This window comes from Dipodomys ordii, unplaced genomic scaffold (genome assembly GCF_000151885.1).
Source record: "Dipodomys ordii isolate 6190 unplaced genomic scaffold, Dord_2.0 Scaffold111, whole genome shotgun sequence".
Taxonomy (NCBI): domain Eukaryota; kingdom Metazoa; phylum Chordata; class Mammalia; order Rodentia; family Heteromyidae; genus Dipodomys; species Dipodomys ordii.
The window spans coordinates 2,573,684-2,596,321 of record NW_012267327.1 but is presented as its reverse complement, the minus strand read 5'-3'; the positions used below and the strand labels follow the sequence as shown (position 1 = coordinate 2,596,321).

At 35.1% G+C, this 22,638-nt stretch overlaps 1 protein-coding gene across 7 annotated transcripts in view; it reads right to left on the bottom strand.

The window, feature by feature from the left end:
- Bbx (bobby sox homolog (Drosophila)) overlaps nucleotides 1–22,638 on the bottom strand; it is a 215,737-nt gene that overhangs the window by 36,363 nt on the left and 156,736 nt on the right. For 6 of the 7 annotated variants that reach the window (XM_013028548.1, XM_013028550.1, XM_013028544.1 and 3 more), the window contains exons 8-10: nucleotides 16,491–16,571; nucleotides 13,322–13,396; nucleotides 8,549–8,629 (exon numbers count right to left, since the gene is read on the bottom strand). In XM_013028548.1, the coding sequence (XP_012884002.1) occupies nucleotides 8,549–8,629; nucleotides 13,322–13,396; nucleotides 16,491–16,571 (237 nt within the window). The remainder of the gene's footprint in view (nucleotides 1–8,548; nucleotides 8,630–13,321; nucleotides 13,397–16,490; nucleotides 16,572–22,638) is intronic. The other variant, XM_013028549.1, reaches the window with a different exon arrangement.

The following is a 22,638-nucleotide window of genomic DNA, read 5'->3' as shown; positions in this document are numbered from 1 at the left end:
AAATCCTATATCCTATATTCAAAAGGCAGAGTCTGGACCCAGATTGTATAAAACTTCAGACAGGCTCTGCCACTGACTGTGTGGATGGAGTGGTCACTATCATGTAAGATTATTCATGGGATTAAATGTGTGTGTGTGTGTGTGTGTGTGTGTGTGTGTGTATCTGTGCTTCAGTTTTCAACCTTTAAGATGTATACTAGTACTTCTTGTCTTAGGAATGCTATGACAGTGAGTTGTACATGTATAGAACTTAAAATATTGCCTAATTCAAAGCAAAAAGATCCTATTATGATAACCATCCCTCAGGGTCCTTACATAATGAGAAAAATGTTAGTGTTACTACTACTGCAACTTCTTAAGAAGTAATATTCATATTAGTTTCAGCAACAGCATTCTGTGGTTTTGATAGATTTCTAATTTTTATTCTAGGGTTCAGTGATTTTATATCAAGGGGCAAAGAAAGAAACCCATGCACAATAAGCAGAAGATCTCAATCAGTTTTCTTTTAAAATCATTCTAGTTTTGAGTAAAAATGTATCTACTTATATCTAACTTCAGTGCATATATCCATACATGAATGGAACTTGCAAATGTGGATACAAACTACATTAGAACACATGTATAAACATATACCCAGATAACCACACAGCAAATCATTGTAGACTCAAATGAAACATGGGATTAATGAATGTTATTGAGTCAAGATGCCTCTTAATAGTGGGCTGTTTGTTACTCAGGCCTTGAAATAGTACATGATGTGATAAAGGACAATTCATTCTATTATTATTTTAAATTGAACAATAATCTTCTTTAAAATGATTAAGGCTTCTTTAAAACAGAAAATCATCTAGATACTTTCCAGAGAAGGAATTCCCATGGCTGTGTCCAATGAAGTTAAAATGTTAATTAATGTTTTAAATCCAACAATGGATTAGACACCCGTTGCCTATTCCCTCAGGTACTAGTTTTAAAAAAAATAATTATACTTCAGAGGGCATAGAATATATTCTGTTCACCCTTATATTTTCCAAGAATATCCTCTCACTTTAAAAAAAAAAAAGGCATTCACTAGATAATTGTGTTAAATTGAATGGTTCATTAGTTCTTAGGTAACTGATGTGTCTAAAATACATGCTGATTCAAAATAGGGGATACTTTATGAGTCTATAAAAACCAGTGCCAACCATGACCATGCTACTACCAGGTCTAGACTAGCAATCACAGTGTCCTTAGCTATAAAACCTAAGGAGACAAAATCACAAATACTTTTTACCAACAGAAATACATTGTGGTTTTCTCTCTGGTTATACAATTAGAAAGGCCTGATGATGTTATGCTTGAAGAACTGTAACTCACTTCCAGAAGGAGAACTAACAGTAGGTTGATTCTGGGGTCCTAAGGGTATATGTGTTAGACCAATGTATACAAAATGATTATGAAAACAAAACTCTATAGAAATGATAAAGAGATGAGATAAAATGCACAACAGAGGGATTTTATTCTTTATACTGTTAGGTTCAAGATGGCTGTCATTTTTAGTCCAGTTTAGACTACATTTAGCATTCCTATAATAGTGGCCTACTCCTATAATAGATAGGAGGTAGAAGTGCAGTTCTATATATTTTCAGTAAGAAGTAATACCACAGCCAAAGCCATTTAACTAGTACTAAGAACTGGTAAGTAGTTCCAAAATATACCATATTACTTTACTCTTATGCCTTGTATTGTCTATTATAAAAGAGTGAGCAGCAGCTAGATTAAAAATAAAGCTGCATGAAAACAGAACTACTGACACAAGGAATTTTCAATTTCAGAATCTTTGCTTTTAGTACAAAACAAATGTTTTCCCAAGGTATATTTATAGTCATTTTTTTACAGGCTTATTACTGCCAAAACAGTGCAGCTATAACCCTATGATGATATTTAGCAGTGTTTTCCAAGATGTGCATTTTTCCCATAATCAAATAAAATCAGAATTTTTTGTCATAAAAATATGCACTGGTTAAAAGTTTCTCAGAAAGACAGCATTGCTGTTAAGAAAATTATATTATCACAAAAAAATAGCTGGTCTCAGAACAATGTCTCTCAACTGATACCTGGGCATATGAATAGTTTATTTGGTTTGCTAGTCATTGGGCAAGGTGAAATGGGGGCTTACATTTTTCTTTCCTATTTCTTCAGAAATTGCAAAAGATTGTAAAGATTCTGAACGGGGTATGAGTAGTTGTTGTTCTACAAAGTCTCCCCTCACGTCTATTATTAACTAATTATTAAATAGATTTCTATATTTCAGGTCCTCCAAAGCTAAGCTGGTAAAATGAGGATTGAGATGAAATTTTAGTTTTCTAAAAGGACCTAGCAGATTTCTATTTTTTAAAAAAAGATCTTCCTTTCCTATAAACTATGAGATCTGTGATATCAGTGTACACAGGGATCAAGATGTACACAGTGCATCCAGGTTTTTTAGATGAGATAGGGCCCTGCTACCTTTCTGCCCAGCTGGCATTGAACCATTAGACTCTTTGTGCTCCTCTCTTTTTTCTTTCCCTTTCCATTTTCCATTAGCATATACTAATTGTACAAAGATGTTTCACTGGGTATTTCCATAAAAGCATATATAATGTTCTTTTATCAAATTCATCCCCCCCTATTACTCCTATTCCTTAACCTTTAAAATCTTATCTCACTGAAAACTATTATAGAGAATAAGCACCTCAAGAGAAGCTAAACACCACAATGTCCTACAGTATCTTCCATAGCACAAATTCCATATAGGCATTTTATTAAAAAAATGTTTTAGGACACATCTTGTCCATTTCAAAAGTATAGTGTAAGGCAGTTTCTATAAAGAAAATATAAGCTCCATTTCTTTCACAGCAGTCTTGAACATCTGTCATCTTGTCCAGCCATACATATATATGGACATATTTGTATATATGTACATGTGTATGTACATATGTATATATGTACACACATATGAGTACTCCTCTGTAAGACTTGGCAACATATAGTAATTCAAAACCAAGGTCACACTGTGTCTATATTCAGACTGTTCAAGGTGATGCTCCACAGAGAGAATTCTGAAAACTTCAGAGGACTAAGGAACAATTGTGGCTACAAAAATCAATCTCAAGGTGAATATTTATGTGTATGAAAATAGAACAACAAAATACATTGTTTTCATGTATGGAAATGCTGTAATTAACCCTCCCTCCCCTCTGGTGTAGCTAATATGAATAAGAAGGAGGGGAAAGAAGGAGGGGAAGAGGAAGGGAAGAAGGGGAGGAGGAAGGAAGGGAAAGATGGAGGAAAGAAGGGAGGAGGAAGGGAGGGAAGGACGAAGAGAAGAAGGGAGGAAGGGAGGAAAGGAAGAAGGGAGGAAGGGAGGAAGGGAGGAAGAGAGGAAGGGAAGAAGGGAGGAAGGAAGGAAGGAAAGAAGGAAAGAAGGAAGGAAGGAAGGAAGGTAGGAAGGAAAAACAGGCCAAAAAAATAGCACATAGTTTAAAGAGCATAGTCCATGGAGACAATTCTTGACAAGGCTCTATTACTTAACAGTCCTTATTACCTTAAGCAACATTCTCTGATTTCCTAATATGTTAAAGAGGGATGAAAGTAGTACCCACTTCTAAGGACAGTTCTGAGAATTAAATTAATACATATAAAGTACTTAAAAATGATGCCAAATACACAGCAGATAATAAATGTATATCATTATCATCTTCAGTTAAATAAGACTTACTTGTAGAAAAAAAAACTTCCATAATTTTTTACCTATTTTAAAGAATATTTAAAATTTTAGAAAAATTATACATAGAACTAATGGTAGTAATTTTATGATCAGTCCCTCATATTCCAAAATACTAAGGCTATACCTGAAAGAGTCCCTAAATCTGATCTTACGTTTACAAGTTTTAGTTCTTTCTCACAGTACTAAAAGTATGTGTACATATATCTGTAGGTAATTCCAGCAGCTCTACTGCTGCTACCATGAAAGTACACTGGCAAAAATCACAGTGTGATACAATTATCAATAAGCTTGTTCAAATTGTTAATTAGATAATGTTAGTACTAGAGATTTTCAAATAAAATAAGTCCGTCTTATTTGTGGTTTATTACAGATTTTGACCGAGCATGATCAAAAATAAATAAAATCAAAAGAAATTCCAACAACAAAAAATCTCAGTTGACAAGGAACTCTCAGTCAGCTCTATATTACTGTCAGTTGTCCTAAATTCTGTAAAAATATCTTACCCAAAAGCAAATGGTACCCCTAGATCAATATAAAAGTATAGAGTAATATAAGCTAAAAGGGCCACAAAATTAATTTAAGTGATATAGTGGAAATTTTATTTGTTGAAAGGTACTGTTACTTTCATGGAAACTGAGTGGTATTACTAGAAAAATGAATCAAGTATCCACAAATATAGTATTGTATAGCATCTCTACATCTTGAACATTTGTGGGTCCCCCCCCTCAGTGGCAATCTCCTTGGAATCCTATACCAAGGGTCTACAGTACAGACTTTTGCTAAAATATTTGATAACTGTCTTCACAGTTCTCCAACTATAGCAATTATAATATTCAATGATTATCCCAGGGAAGATGTTTTACTATTCTTTCAATGTTTTGAACCTGATTAAATTTCACAATAAGTAGAAAACAATCCATTATAGTACTTGTAGAAGTTAACAGACTTCATAAAAGTTCCAACAAAAAGGGCTGTACTGTTCTCAATTCTCTGACCTCAACAGAAATCTCCACTCTTGGTGTGGATGGGTGCCTTAAACACCTACATATCCCAGGATTGTAGTTGACTTTTATGCATTAATAATTCATTAAAATATCAGTCATATACCCAAACAAGGGTTTTCCTTGGAGCATCTCCCAGCTCCAAAGCCATGGGGAAAGGAGAGGAACCTTTACAACAGCAAACTGAGAGTGTAGGTTAATCCAGGTCTCTCTGTGCCTACGTAAACTACCTCCAATTTCTTTTCTTGCTCATCTGAGGTGCAGTACATAGCAATAAATGATGTCTAAGATATTATTTGCTTCTTGCCAAGGAGAAGATGTTTGCTTGCTATAAAGCAATATTCCTAACTTAGGGAAATTTGCTCACTTACTTCTTCCACTGTAGTCCATGTGATAGATTTGGGAAAGGGATAGTACTTAGTTTTGAGGCTGGCTCCTAGACCTTCATGAAATTAAAATACTGTTTTAGATACAGAAGATGATGACAGATGACAGAGGTAAAACTAGCTTCCCATGAGTTATGACTTCCTGTTTTCATTGATTTCTCTACAAAAGACTTTCTCTATAATGACTGGCAGAAGTGGAATTCAACATACTTAATGCATAGGCATTGGGGTGGGGGGGAGTGGAGGGTGTGTGTGGGCAACTGACCAGAAAGTATGTAGCCTCAGGAACAGGATCCTATAGGATAAGGACAGCTTGGGAATGATGGTAGAGTTTCTGCAAAGGTATTCATGGAGTTAAGTTATAAACATTTTACTAACAGCAGGAAGTATTTTGATGTTTTAATAAGATGGCTGTACTGGTATAAACCAGCTAAATGCTACTCCTGCTTGTGGGAATACTTCAGAGAGTCTTCTGAAAGGCATTCTGATTATATTTCCCTGATGTAACAGTTCCAGATCTGCCCTCTGCCAATCCTTATTATTGCATTATTGTCTTACTGTCCATTGGCCTCTAATGGATCAAACTAATTCCTTCCCTCACATCCTCTCTTTCTGCCCTTTCCCCAACTTCTGCTGCTTATTATTTTGGAGATGGAAGTCTCAGAGACTTTTCTGCTTGGACTGCTCTGAACCACAATCCTCCAAATCTCAGCTTGCTGAGTAGCTAGGTTTATGTGTATGAGCTACTGGCACCTAGCCACTAAGGTACTTTCTGATATATCACTTGGACTTTGGAAAATACATGTCTTTACAATGTCAAAATCCAAGTAGGTAGCAGAGTTCTTCCTGCCACCAACTTCCTTCAGTCTTTCTTTGATCAGTCAGTTATGTGAAGGATGCTGCAATAAATTTATGCTTAAAACACTCATTTCCCTTCCTCAATTTTCAACAGTGAAGCTGCCTGCACTGTCCTAGATAGAAAGGGGTAAATGATGCTTCCACATACAAGACAATGAGAAGGCAAGTTGTCTGGATGGCCCATGACATCCCCTATTCTTAGAATAACTTAGTTTAAAGAGTTAATGAGAGGCTTTCTTGAGGTATTGGGAATAATAAATTATAAAATGAAAGAGAAGGGCTCAGTCCAACTCAGAAGTAATTTCTTGGTAGTTTTCTTCTTAAAATACGTGAATTTAAAGCTGTCTCTTCACATTTGAAACACCACCACCACCAGTTCTAAGCATCAGTAAAATCCTCCTCAATATCTTGTTATGCTTATTCTTTGAAGAGGCACCAGGAATAATTAGATACTCTGCTTTGTTAAAGAGTGAGCACCAAACATTCATGGGATAAAAATGAGGGAAACATTTATCTACTGGTGATTATTTGGCTATTCTGATTAATCCACTGTGCACATTTTATATTTAATTAGAAACTAGGAAGGCTTTAGGATATTATTCTAAAACACTGTAGTAGAATTATGGTATCATATTTACATGGTACAAATAATGTAAGAAGATTTTCTTGACAAATTATTTTTTAACAACCTTATTTTATCAAAGTATGTATTTTTACTCAAATGTTTTAAGAAAGTAAGTCTGAGTCTAAGCTGATTTGCTATGATTGGAATAGGCTGATTTCAGACATTTTACCCCTTTAAATTGTGATATGAACATTCAAACATCTGTTAAACCATAGCATCTGTTTCGTATTTGGGATGCATCCCTACAAATTAGAAGAATGCTTGTTTTAATGAGCTCTGATTTAATTCAAAATGTTTTTTTTCAGTGACTGGAAAAAAATGGCAGAACAAATTTACTCTCTAGCACTCCAGCCCTTAATGGAAAAATATCCCAAAGGCTCATATGTATATAACCAAAAAAAGTTTAATTAGAAGATTAGTCATATACTTAGAAAATTTTATAATTTAATGTTGTTTAATATTTTATTTGTATATATGTGGCTTAGGCATACATATACATTCACAAAATATTCAGAAAAAGCAGATGGCCCATAAATCTATATTATTCCAAAAATAAAGCTACTTTTCTTTTTCAAATAGTCCTGATACTCTACACATTAAAAAACTCATAGTCTCTTTACTAAGATTACTTTTCAAGCCTAATTCCAGAAGTACTCCCATCAGATTTTCAGTTCTTTCTGAGATACTGGAGACTTGAATACAGGACCTTGCTCTTATTCGAAATACCCTACCACTGAATTATGCTTCCAGCCCAACACTATTCTCACTTGTAGTTGTAACTGAAGTAATACTTTACAAGATTCACTAGTTTTCTAAGTTTTTCTTGGAGTTTTCCTGTCATTCACAGTCTTCCATTTGGATCTGAATTTGACTTACACAAGAATATGTCAAAAGTATTTCAGCCTTCCAATTTACATGGATCTCACTAGGCTTTGAAAGGCTAATTTAAGGATATTAGCTATTTCCAACTCCCAAGTATTTATGATATAAACTACTATCAAATCTAAAAGTCAATAAATTACAAGGTTGGGGTGAAGTTCCATGAACTCAGAGGTAAGAAGCACTTGTCTAGCATGGACAAGGCACCAACACTGAAAAAATAAGCATATTTTTAAGAAATTCAATAATTGCCAAGAATTGATAAAAGAACAATATTATCCACAAAAGAACTCAGAAGAAGCTCATTTAAGAAAAAAATAGAAAAATGAAAGGAAACAGTTAATGTTTTTGATCATTCATTTTGTAATTCCTAATTTCACACCAACTAAGAAAACTGCATCAATAGTAACCTGGTGCCCAGGAAATTTCTCTCACTTGCTTCTTTGAGGCAGTGATCATAGCCTGGTAGAGAAAGCCCCTGTTCTGGCACATTCTTCCCTAACCTAACCTCAAGTGAGGACTCAGTCCTTTAAAGTCTTTACGAAATTATATTTTCTACTTTGCCAAAAGAATAGCATTTTATACACACATCATATAAAAAGTGTAAGTGACAGATGTTAACAACTCAGAGGTCTGAACAAGCCGTATGAGTTCTTTACTAACTCCCCAACCCACTGCAAAAGATTAAAAGTCTAACTTAAAAAGTAGTATTTTTTAAGGAATTAGAAGAAAATAACCAAGTCTCTTTTTCTCTCTCAAATTGGACTCTCATTTGAGAAAACAACAACAATCAAAGAAAGAATAAACTAACACTATTTTAAATTATTACCTGTGAGAAAGAAAGGCTTTGTAAAATCCCCTTGTAACCTTTGTAAATACTTAATGACTTTCAACAGCAACATTCCTTTTTTCAAAATTCAAAGTCAAGTTTTTCACCATTGAAAATTAGCTAGAACTCATTTTGTGGTCACAGTGTAGTTTAAAGAACACTGCTATCATGGTTTTGAGATTTCTTTGCAGATCTTATCTCAATGTGTTCTTTTTAACTTGCCTCTGCCAGTTGAAAGAGCGCAGACTTCCCACAGCGTTTCACAGACTCAGTGCCACCCAACTGGGAAGTGTGTGAGGAGATCTATTGAGAAACAATTTACATAAAGAATATTAATTGTGACACTGGAAATCTTTTGTTTTCCATTCATGCAGACTGAGGTATTTTCTTCGTTTATGGGAATATCATCGCTCCCATGTACCTAGTAACTTTAAACATGTCAATTCTGAATCATCATTTGGAGAACCATTTTCAGCAGCTCAAAAGTAATACCAAAATATAAGTGTGGGTTGGGTGGATAGTTAATGACACAAGTATTATCTTTAGATTTAGATTTAACTCTATAACCTCCAGCATGGATCTTATTTCTGTTCAAGTACTAACCAAATATCAGAGATTGAAAACCATTCTGAATTTACCAACCCCTAAGCAAGTATTTGGGATCTCTGAGGAAGGAAAGCACTAACAGTCAACTTTTTTTTTTTTTTTGCTTTTGAAAATATAACATGTGGTTAGGCAGTAAGATAGGGATTGGAAGGAATTCAAGAGTTTTCTATAAAATACTGACCCTGGTTTGAGAGAATGCCCTAAAATATATTCAAAATTGACAAGCAAGACCACAAATTTAAGGTGGTCAGTTAAGAACCTATATTATGTTGGGAATATCAGCATATACATAAAATTATACTGACGACCTGTTTTTCTACAACGTTGGCTAAATGGTGTCTGGGCACTGATAAAAATGAACAGTACTGCTCTTTCTTGTTTACACATGAAAATTTTGCTTTCAATTCCTAGCGTCAGTGAGAGCTGAAAAGGATATCCACTAATAAGGACAGTTACACAGCATTCTTCCCCTGAAGAAACTGTCATCATTAGAGTAGCTAGTCATGCTCTATTTTATATCTTTGTGATTCTGAATCAGTTTAGATAGAGCTATTTCTCAATTCTGTTGAGCAGGGAATTGTGCCTGGTGACTGTACCCTTACAGTCCTGACCTGAGGGTCACCTGACTGTTAGTACTCACCACTAGATGGAATTCTCCATACTTACAAAAATGGCCTTTGTAGAGGCACGAACTCTATAAGTTTCTCCAACCATTTTAAAAATGGGACAGTTTAAGGAAATTATGAGGCCTATTTCAGTGTTGGTGCCTTGTAAATGCTAGATAAGTAAACTCCTTTTACATTTTTCAAGTATTTGATTTTTCTTTAGACTATAGAGAAAGCAATACTTTAGTATCATTGACTCTTAGTGACTTATGGAATGAAGTATTACATTGTGAAGATTACACTTTGTTAATAAGCAACATAACTAATGTCATATAATATTCTCAATACATGGTATAATTATCAGTACCAATGATGTACCATTAGTACTAATAAACTTTTTAGTCCAATTATAAAATTTAGCCATCTATAGAAATTGAAAGACTTAGTATACTGAGGATTTTTTTTTAATTTCAAAAGAAAAATTTTCATGAGAAGATTTATTGGTGAGATATGTTTTCTAAAAATGTGTCTTTTAACTTAATTTTTGGGAAAAACCTTGGTAGAAAACTGAACAGGTTCGTTTCAATGGCTGAATCTATGCTAATCACTATTTTGGAAAACTTCTTGTACTGTGGAGTGTCACCTCTCAGGCCCCTCCTTACTAGCTCTTCTTACAGTGATCCTTTAAATGTTTTCCTTAGGGTTTTGTATTAGGGCTTTCTCTATGTGATAATTTTTTTTTCTATAATTTTTTTCTCAGAAATTTCACTCATAATGATGCCTTTGATAGTAAGAAAAATGATCAACCAGGATATTAAATTATTCATTTTATAGCTGTCTTAGGTAAATGAGTAGACCAAGGAAATAGGTGGTAAAGATCAGAAAATAAAATTGGGTAAATCAATCTTTTGCGATTATGAGGTGATATTATAAACACTGGAGCTAGGGGGGAAAATGACAACTGTGGAATAAATGAATAAATCAAAGAACAAATGAACAATATGAAGATGATTGGTCTATTTACTTTAAAAGAAATATTAACACTTCTGAAAAAACACGTAATAATGTTCACTGATTAACTGCAGTGAAGTGTATGGTGCTTTCTATCAAATGTAATATTCTATAACATATTGGGTATTCCATCATAAAGTGAGTGCTTTAAATTTGGATCTACTGTATGATAGCCTCTACTTACCGTGGCAAAGTATTAATGTCCAAATTTTTGTCTAAATCATCTAGATTAGCTCTTTTTCAAGCAGATATGTAATTTTTCAATGCAAAGAGAAACTGTAGGCTTAAGAGTCAGTCATATAGCAGAGAAGAGAATGTATGGATTAATCATGACTTTTAGATCTGTTAAATAATGGAAAACAACAGCTCCCTGCTATAAGCAAATCAGATGGGTCAAGTGAAATCTTGATGAAATATGAATACCACTGATGTGGAATGAGAAGCAGGCTGAAATAAGGGGAGGCAATCTCTGCCCTCTCTAGAACTTTTTAAACTCAAATATTATTTTTTTTCCTTTAATGTAAATATCCACTAAAGAACTTTTAAATGAAATGTGCTTTACTGAGGTTTGTTGTTAACTGTAAATTAATTTCAATAGGCTTAAATCATAAGATTTGGTTAGGAAAGAAACTACCTTTTCAGCTTTCAAAGTGGAACCTTAGGATTTGATGTGAAAGAAAAAAAACACAAAGAAATGCCTAGGGCTTTTTTTTTTTTTAACTTTCACTGTTTCTTGTTAAACACACACACAGATACACAGACACACACACACAGACACACACACAGACACACACACAGACACACACACACACACACACACACACACACCAATTTTCTCAAGAGAAGGTATGGCTAAATGTCTTTCCAAGGTTTAAATGAACAATTTTAAGCTTCTTTAAATTCTATATACACTTCATGTCAAAATCAAAAGCCTTCCAAGGCAATTGCTATTGAGCAGGAGGGTCATTGTATTGAGATAAATCCCTGCATAATTCTTAGGTAGGTTGAAAAAACACTAAGTCAAATTAAGAATTGAGGACCAAATCTTCTCACTATCTGAGTAGAGGACAGACGAGCATCGAGAACAGATTACTTTGTTTAGGATCTCATTCTGGAGAATTACATCTTAAAAGTTATACTATCCATCCCCAGGTCCCTCAGAGCTGCCCTACAGCTTCAGGAGCGCCTAATGAGTCTGTTGACATTATCTTTTAAGTAACAATCATGCTGTCAGACACACATCAACACCAGCAGAGATATTCTATGATGACATTTCATACTAAGTTGAATACTTTTGGTAGCCAATAAATATGCAAATATCAGGTATGTTGAAGATAAAGAACTACACCTTTCTATGTTCATATTACAGAATAAAGAATTTTTTATCAAACAGAATATATGGCAAAAAAATACTGTTGTGAATGAAATGTTCTGACAAGCTGGATGGGAATGATTCAGATATCAACATTAAAAATGAATTTAGTCAACATGCCCAAATTCTTTTTTAACTCTTGGAAAACTTGGTAGCATCAATAAATGAGTGTTAGCAACTAGAGAAGAGCAAGAAAGTGCTATTTTATTTCCCTGGAAAGTGCAAGCCTGTTTATCAACACAGAAAAATTATAATAAAATCTTAATGTATTCAGATTCATCAAGCAAATTGTTCTTTATGAATGATAACATTATGTACTTTTGTTACCAATTTTATACAATAGACCACAGCAGCTAAACCCAAAACTTGCAAAGAAGCCTAACACATAAGCAGGCCAAATGATACTACACAATCGCAGCATTGACAGTATTCTAAGAAGAAAAAGCATTTTTTTAAAAAGATAAGAACTAAAAATATTTTTTCTCATTTTCAAAGTAAAAGGCCAGGTTTTCTGTGCCAAAAAGATATCATTTTACATTTCACTTATGCAGCACTCCTTATTCAAATGTAACAAAGTGATTCAATACATCAATATTAAACAGAACAATTCTACTTGTCATCTTCTCTCAACTCTATAAAATATTGCTTAGTTTCTAATATGTTTTTTTTTGGCTGGAATTAATAAAAAAGAAAGATCTGAAAAGTAAAAAGACCCAAAGCAGGCAATATCTCATTTTCATGAACTGCACACATTTTATTACTTGTCATATAACGCTCAGTAGGAATGAGCGTATGTTTGAGGACCAGGCTTCCACAGCAAAACTGAGACTATCAGATTTGCCTCCTTAGCATATCAACCAAGGAAATAATCTCTGTTGTGTGCTTTCTGGCTGACAAACCAAAAAAATTTGGGATCCTGAGAGAACTAACCCAATCTAATTGGGATTAAACATTAATAAAACTTCTGGACATTGCTATATCGTATCAAAAGCTAACTGATGATAGTTTGACAGGTCATATTCACAACTTAATTTGTTTTGAGAGAATTATTCATGCGTTACAGCATCTAATTTCACTACTGGAAGCATCTAATAAACTGTAGTCCTCTGGCCTTCATGTTGACAACAGTTTTCACAAGTTTCTTAAACAAAAAACAAGGTAGAATGAAATAAATGAATTACTGGTGTCTACTCTGAATAAACTCATCAATGAATACTTGTAAGATGGGTATGAGGCCTAAGAGCTAATCTGACTATGATTACCACAAAGGCAACAAAGCCACACAGACACTCTGTATGCAAGAGGCAAACCTAAAGTTCACCATACATTATTAAAATTCTTTATCAGTATTTGCTGAGATCAACAAGATTTCTGAGCCCAATAAGCACTAAAAAAGATTACCTCTGCAAACTGAAACAAGGCTGATGCTTGACACTGCTTTGTAGGAACATCAGGATGGGATGTACTTGACGATATCTGAAAGGAACCAAGTCACTTTAATGTACAAGGCCATCTTCCTATCAGACTATTAGATTCTGCCATGTATTTCCACTGCAGACATTGAAAAGACTCAGACATGAGTCATCACCTCCATCTCTTTTAGAGACGCAGGATAAAATGATAAAGGGAAGATGAAGGCCATGTTTCTAAAAACAGATGACTGAAAAGCACAAAAATACAATTTGGCTCACGTGGGAGTCCTCTGTAAGGGTTATCGGGTATATATCAAACAGCAGTTAAAGACACCTATTAATAAGAATTCTCTAATTTCAGTGAATATTTTAGTAGTATAGTATTTAAAGCTAGAAGCTACAAGTAAAGCCAGTCACTCTCTTCTCTACAATACTCACTTCAAGCATGAGAAATCATATGGAGATGGGTTGGGTATCCGGAATTAAATTTTAGCTCTGTTACTTACCAGCTCCATGACCTTAGACAGCTCAGCTCAACATTCTGAAACTTATTTTTTCCAACTTTAAATGATGATGATGATGACAATTTCCATAAGATTATAGTTAGAAAAAAATGAATTGTCTGGCATAGCAGCAGACCTCAGTAATTGTACAGTAAACATGAAAAACATCTTTTTAAAGACCTGTATCTCTCCTTCTCTCTTTCCCACTTCCTTTCCTTCTCCTCCACAGTCCACCAGTGGATAGAAGATGGTATCATAAAACATGTGAGTAAACTAGACCTTTTATTTCCTTCTGTTTTGAATGGTAGCCACATTCAAACTGCTAAGGGTCATGTATAAACACATTCAAGGATGTTCTGAATGCAAAGCAGTTACTAATTTTAGTTCTAAAATGAATAAAGCTTCTTTTTATCTAGCTACAAACTGATGAAAGTGAATCCTAAGAGCAAAAATCTTGAGCATTACAATTTCAGCCCATTTTTTTCCCCACTGAAATCTCTGGAAGTAACTGTGTAGATAAATACATCACAGATTACTAAGTAATAAATGAGCCTGAATCATAACTCTTCAACCAGAAAAACTCAGTTTCAAGAAAAGTCACTTTTAGAAGTTAGACAAATAGTGTGATAATGTGGGGAATACAGTATTAAAGTGGTGATTAAGGATGAGAGTATTAGTATAAAGAGTGACTGGAAACTGATTTTTATATTAATCAGATAGATAAGCATTTTTAAAACAAATATCAGTAAGAAGAAAAAAGTCTAGCAGACTCTAATTAGAAAACTAGACATAAACAAAAGATTATGAATGGATAAAATTTAAGCAATTAATCTGAAAACAGTTAAGGCTGAAATATCAGAACTTTTCTTATTTAAACCACTGAAACTGTAATTTCCAGTAAATACTAAATACAAGTGTGATGGACTACCAAAAGGAATCAAAGGGATTTTTCTGAAGTCTTTGGAATTGTAAACTTAATAGAACTTACTTTAAATACTACATTTCATTCTTACTAATAACATTCTAAAAGAGTAAGCAATTTGTGTAAAAAGAAATGCCTAACCTATAATATCTTTCTTTAGAAATTTAAATTAGGGCATAAACAAAAAAGAACTAGTATCATCATACATCTAGCTTTTTTGAAAAGCATTTTATAAGTTTTAAACAGAAGGATACTTTTAAGGTGATAATGAGATACTGACAGAGTTCAATTAGTGGCAAAAATAGTAGCTCTTGAACAAGAATTAAGCCAGAACCCTTCATATTAAACAATACTGCCAGAGATCTCTGAAATCTTAGGCATGCCACAGAGGCAACAAAATAAACGTATTCTAATATCTCTCTCAGATTTCACATGAGATTTTACTAGACCTTTGAAGCTTCAGGGGTCATTCTGCTTTCAAAGTTGGGTCTAACCTAATTTGGCACCTCTATAACTTCTGATGAAAAGGGACTGCAGAGTGAATACTCTGTTCAATTCTTGCACAAACAAATTATTGGAATCCATGCCAGATCTCAGACAGAGGCCAATAAAGACAAAATGTGTATGTGTGTGTGTGTGTGTGTGTGTGTGTGTGAGAGAGAGAGAGAGAGAGAGAGAGAGAGAGCTCACAAGATTTCCTACTTGTCTAATGTGCTGATGATACCAGCAAGGCCACTAGGAATACTATATAAATAGTCTCAAAGAACTGGTCTGATGTGCCTGTATCAAAATAATCTGAAACCAAAAATATGGTCTTACAAAACTGGGACAGGATGGACAAATGCCAGGAAGGATGAGAGTAGTAGACAATGTGCAACAAAGACAATTTAAATAATTAAGAAGTAATTAAAAGGCAAAAAATATCAAAGAACACTCATTCAGAGTTCTAGAATGAATTAAGGTATTTTGGGAACTAATTTTAACCTCTACATTTGATATTAAGGATGATATACTTATTCTATGTAAACGCTTTGAATCAATATTGAGAGACGTATTGAGCTGAAAAGTTTTGTGACATAAAGCTGCCAACTTCAGGCTAGTTTCAAAGAAGAGGGAAGTGTATGAAAAACAACACACAGTCAATAGTCTTCTGACTTACAAATCAATTCATAATAAATTATATTTTATATTAAATTATACATTTTATAATCTAGTTGTGTATAACATTTTATAATCATTTATATATAAAGTACATATTTTATATTTTAAACCTCACTGTCCATGAATACAAGATAATGATGAGGTTTAAGTATAATAACATTTTATATGTTTTAATAAATAGTTTCTATAAGCACATATTTATTTCTCTAATAAAAAACTTCTTTTATCCCATTGTGGCTATCAGAACTGAGTAAAATTACTTAGTTCTTTTTTTTTTTTGGGGGGGGGGTCCGGTCATGGGCCTGAACTCTGGGCCTGGGCACTGTCCCTCAGCTCTTCAGCTCAAGGCTAGAACTCTACCACTTGAGCCACAACGCCACTTCCAGTTTTTTTTTTCCTGCTTATGTGTTGCTGAGGAATTGAACCCAGGGCCTCATGCATGCAAGGCAAGCGCTCTACCACTGAGCCACCTTCCCAGCCCACGAATTCCTTAGTTCTTAAAGAGTTCTTCATTTTATCACTTACTAAATTTAAAATTGTTCATTAATCAAGTGTCATTTACAATATATTACCTCAGCAAACTGAAATAATGGTGACTTCTGCCGTAATTCAGGGGATTCTGAAACATCAGGTCTGCAAGTGCCAGAGGATATCTGAAAAAAAGAAGATGGCATGAGCATCACAAGAATAGCTTCTGAAAGTGTATAGAAGACAACTTGGAACAGTCTCACGTTGACAAAAAAAAGTTTTATTTTCCTTAATTTAAGGCAACACTGTGACAAAAATGTAGTTACTGTGCAGTTATATAAAAGAGGCCATTGAATTGCTAAATATACTAAATGCAAGAGTCACTAGATAAGTAACCTCTTAGGGTGTGTGTGTGTGTGTGTGTGTGTGTGTGTGTGTGTGTGTGTACACGTGCGTGCACACGCGCGCATGTCACATACGTATACGTGCATAATTACGGAAAGGGTTAGATCAGAGGAATAATGAAATCTAAATTCTCTGTAAAATTTTAAAATCTGGGAGAAAAAAACCCTCATAAAAACAGTGTAAAGAAGAAATTACCTACAGTGCTACTCCCCCAAAATAAGCAATGTTAACATTCTGTCTGTAACTGTCCAGTTGTATAGATGTTCTTATCTTAAATATAATTTTCCTACATTTCTAAGTCTTTTCCAGTTGAGTTTTTAAACCTGCACATGGCTAGTTGCATCAGAGAGTTTCTTCCTATGGAAAAATCTGCCACTTAAGATAGACAGTGTGCTAACACTGTCCTAGCAAACCTCTTTAGTTCATGGTGGGATAGTAGGGGGGGGTATTTCTTTAGCAGTGTCACAGGCCACTGAGCAGGAACAAGTATTTTAAATGTTATTAGTCACCTTTGGATTTTTAAAGAGTAATAGCTACCCTCTCCCACTGATAAGCACTATAGAGAAGGTACAAAACCTTTCATTAGTTTGCTCCTCAAGGAGATCTAGACTCTTATTGTCACTTAACTGTATGGTGTGTTGTGTCAAATGTCCCTAGTAAGGACTTATCAAATGCTCCACAGTGAAAGCCAACAAATACTGAAAAGTATTAGTAATTTCTTCATTGGAAGGAATAATTCCACAAAACATGTCTTTTCAAGTTAAGCATGATTATGATTCTAAAGTTGTTAAGGTAAGGATGATTATATATCTGCATTAAAGAAGAAATAGAGATGCTGTGATAGCCACAATTTTAAAATGTGAAATGGTTCAATGACATGGCAAATATATACATGTGGAATTCATTCTTCTGTGCTTGATAAATAAAGCAAATAATAAAGGTATGTATATTTTTGCATACATTGGTAAGCAGATATATGAATCTATATGAAAGCGAGAGAATACTTCCTACAAAAGCCTCTGAGTTGAGTAATATCATTAGTCAGATTCCCAGACCTTGTGAAATGTATAAAATACAATGTGCTGTGCCGTCACCTATTGTTTGTGTCTAAGACACAATTACTTATTTTTATTAGGTGAGGCATGCTTTTATGTTTAAACACCAATCAACATCTGTTTTCATTGTAGAGCCAGTTTACTTCTTAAATATAATAGAATACACAATCATTAATGCAGCAAAAAGAAAAGACACTAAATAAGTAATGTTAATAAAGGAAGAGAAAAAAGCCCGAAGACACTGTTCCTAGAAACAGTCAGTGAAATAATCCATTACACCACTAGGTGATGCTATATACCCAAAAAAGAAAAGAGTTAACCACACATTGAACTTAAATTCAGTCCTCTCTTTATTTACCCACAGCTCCCAATAACCAAGGAGAAAAAAAAATGATTAGTAGATTTATGACAAAGTAATAGAAGAAGTTTACATAGTGAAAAGCATAGACATAGAAAGGTGATTCAGCCTTGTAACACAAAACTAGATCAAGCTCGTTGTATACTGTAATTGGCTTGCAAAGCTAGGAATTATTAACGGTCTGCTTCTATGATATATGGCAGAACAGAGCCACATACCAGTTGGTACTGTTGTGGACACACAGTCAACATAAGGAGCATGTGTGCATTCTAGCTATGTAGTCCTAATCTTGCTAATTCAAACCTTCACTTTCTACTCACTTACTCAACACCTATTTACCTGACATAAGGATTTTCAAGAGTTTAAGCTCTAGATCTATCTTGTATACATTCCCAAACAGTATGTTAAACCCTTAGGCTGCTCGCAATTCAAGCTAGACTAGGTGTTAGAAGGACCTTGAAGGAAACAGGAAAGAGTCATCATGCTGTGGGTGAAGAAGGGAAGGTAACATCTGAGATCCACCAAGAAGGCAAGCCAGAATTTCTCTCACAAAAAGTGTGGGAGGGAAGTGTAGAAATATGGAGGCACATATATGCCCTGTGGTTTTGAGAAACACAAACTTCTCCAGAGTGGGTCAAGATCAAGATGCCATAGGAATGTAGTAAGAAATGAGTCAGACCAACAGAAATCGGGATTCTACGTGAAGAAGTCTGAAAATTAGGCTAGCAGAAATGAGGAACCAGCCAAGGTTATTAGTTAAAGACACATCATGTTGAGAGATATGCAGTTAGATAATTATGTCAGTGGTGTGCAGGATGACCTTGGCTGGGGAGCAACTAGAGGCAGACCAATTAGAAGGTAAAGGAAATAAAGCAATAGACATCTAGGTTCCAATTAAATCACAGTATTTGTCAGTTTTCAGTAATTTTCTGGAAGGATTGTCAGAACAGAGGGAGTAGGGTCAGACAATGCCAGTGACTCTACAGTAAGCCAAAGCTTAAATAGGGAAGGTAACAAAAAGAAGCCAGCGTGGTGGGGTGCAGGGAGTGTTTTTCATGAAAAGAGGAAGTTCAGGGTAGAAGACTGGGATATAGGGTAGAAGATTCCATCTGAGAGTTAAAGGAGGGCCTGAATCCTGAAGCACTGCACCTGGCTAACTGACACTCTTGTATACTACACCTGAGGAGGTTAAGTGGGCTACTGTGGAGAGCACAACCAAACAGCACCACAGACTTGAGTGCTCCCAGATTAGAATGTGTTGAGTCATCCAGCTGAAAGGAAAACCACTCAGGGTATCCAGACTACCAGACTACTAATTTTACTCAATGGGTAAAGGTTTCTTGTCAGTACAATCTGTATGGATGGGAATCCAGACAGACTAGTTTTATAGATAGCCTATGTGACAGTTAAAATGACTGACAGTACCTTTTTCACTCAAGGTTCTTCATTTAATAAAGTGGAAAGCAATATTACTCTGTCCTCTTTCTGCCTTTGAAGACACGCTAAGAAGAGAATGTAATAACAATAGTGCATCTAAACATTCTCTCAATAATGACAGTAGCACTGATGACCAGAATGCCTCTTTTATCCTCTTGTTGTCCCTTTCCCTTCCCCTTCATCTGAGAGAGAGAGAGAAAGAGAAAGAAAGAAAGACAGAAAGAAAGAGAAAGAAAGACAGAAAGAAAGAGAGAAAAAAAGAAAGGAAGAGAAAGAGCATTGCCATTAATGAGCTCATGCAAACTCATCAGTGCAGTCTGAGAACTCATGTAGAATCTATGACTGTCAACCAGACTGGGGAAAGGAGCCTGCACCAAAGGATATGAGACCCATGGCTGAAGAGCAAATAGCTGGGCTCTTTGGCTTGTGGGGGAGGGGGGCAGTTCTAGCTACAGGGGGCAACAGTCACATGAAAGGGGGAAACCTGTACCTACTTTTCCTTCAATACAGACTTTACAGTCTATTTCCTCACAAAATGAGCTAAACAGCTTTGATGGTATACAGTCATACAGTGACCCAAGAAGGCATAGCTCAAACTAATTCAACCATACCAGCCCCATGACAACAAAGGTAAAAACCTGCATCAATTTTATCTGAATCAAAATTTATTTTTAATCCAAAATAAAGTATTTAAAATGTGGATATAATTATTTACAAATACTAGTGTGGTCAACTGTTATCTATGAATCTCAGATTTTGCTTCTATCATCATTTAGTGTAAAATATGTGGGCGGACTTTCCAGTATGATCTCCTCACCCTATGATTGTGGAGAATGAGGGCAGTGATAAACCAACACCATAGGGTTCTTGGGAGGATGACAAGAATTAATAGATGTAAAGATCTTAGCACACCATTTTGCTTATCCCTGAAAGCACTCAGGAAATGGTCCTCCTCTGAATGTTATTAGCTTCACTAAGGGTCCTGCAAAGGACATCAGAGAAGTGGCCAGAGATGAAAATGGATAGGTAGATTGTATGCTACAAATCAACTGGCTAGTTCTCTTGGATTCTAACCTAAGTTTTGCTAATTTATAGCTACACCACAGTGTAGTTGTTGTACTTTGTTGTCTCTATTTCCTCAGTTAAGTGATTCAATAAGGCAAACAAGACAACACATAGGACTGATGAGGAATCAGAGTTACTCTTTGTAATGTGTCTCAGAACAACACGCTGGATGGAAGCAAGACTCAGGAAAAGTTAGCTGCAGTAGTTAAGTATTCTGAAAGCAAATGCACAGTTTAAATATTATCACTGTTTCCAATCCAAAGTTGTTTCAATACTATATGATGAAAAATTTTTACAACACAAGACTATAATAAAACATTAAACTAAAGAAAATGTGTTAGAATGTAATTCTGGTAAGAAGGTCTATAAAGGGTTAGGAAGAAAAGGAATCTAAGGGCTTCTTATTGATGAAGGACTGATGCGACAAACTTAAAAAACAAAATATAGGGCTGGGAAGGTAGCTCAGTGGTAGAGCGCTTGCCTTGCATGCATGAGGCCCTGGGTTCATTTCCTCAGCACCACATAAGCAGAAAAATAAAAGCCGGAAGTGGCGCTTTGGCTCAAGTGGTAGAGTGCTAGCCTTGAGCTGAAGAGCTGAGGGACAGTGCCCAGGCCCAGAGTTCAGGCCCCATAACTGGACCCCCCCAAAAAAAATAGATAGATAGATAGATTTCAAATTTCAATCACATTTGTACAATTCAATACTTATGTAGCATGACCTTCCTCTATAGGCTCTTAAAGGTAGTATACAGCCAGGTCCTAGCACCTTTTGCATGAACTCTTATGCTATTTCAGCCAAGATTGTACATTCTAAATTCATTCATTTCTCCTAGATATTCAGTTGTTCCCGTCTTGAGCACCTGGTGATGAAGAGAATAGTGTAAATTTGTACAAGATTTCTGTGTCCAAGCAACTGTATGTGTTCATGACACATATGCATGCACATTGCTGGTCCAGTATATTACAATATGCAGGCTGCAAGCATGTTATGCGAACGTATTACAGACTGCGGGAGTAATGCCCAATGTAGTTTGCACTTTCAAGCTAAGTATAATATGCTTAGAATGATTTATGGTAGTAATACATACTTAAAAGAATTTTTTTTCAGGAGAGTTAAAAATACCTTACATGTTTTATTTAATTAATCTTTCTAGTAGTTGTGGGAGTTATAGGCAAGCAGGTTATTATTATTAGCTTATTTTACAGCATGGAAGGCAAAGCCAAAAGATGCTTGATAAAACAATGTGCTTTCTACATAAGGAATCAGTCATTCCTCAGTCTCATACTCTATCTAGGTCAAGAGCATTATCAATACACTTGGATATCTTTACTTCAGTCATTCAACTGAACAGATACATTCATTTTTTTTATTGTGAAAGTACTGTACAGAGGGGTTACAATTACATGGGCAAGTACATTTCTTATCAAGCATTGTTGCCTCCTACTTTGTTTCCCCTTCCCATCCCTTCCCATCTCTCCCCACAACCTGCGCCCACCCCCCACCCCAGCCAAAGTTGTAAAGTTCGTTTTTCCTTGCGCAGGGGCCATGCTAATCTCTGTATCGTTCCAATTTTAGTATATGTGCTACCGAAGCGAGCACTGTAAAGTTTGTTTTCGACATAACATCTTGTACATCTCATTGTTGTAATAGGTCCACCTGTATCCCTATTTAAACTATGATTTCTGTGTTGCTTTGTACATCTCTCCCCCACAGTATAACCTATATGTATTTATTTTCCATTTTTCTCAATCACCCTTCCTCCTGCTCTAGCCAAAATGACTTCCTATTGCTCAATTAGGAATAAATAGCAAGATTACAGCTGGATTGACCCAAACTGTCCTGTACATTATGTGCTTAATAATCTGAATTTTGAGTTTTAAATTTTAATTTAATATTACATTTTTATTAAAATGACTGACAAATGTAATAGA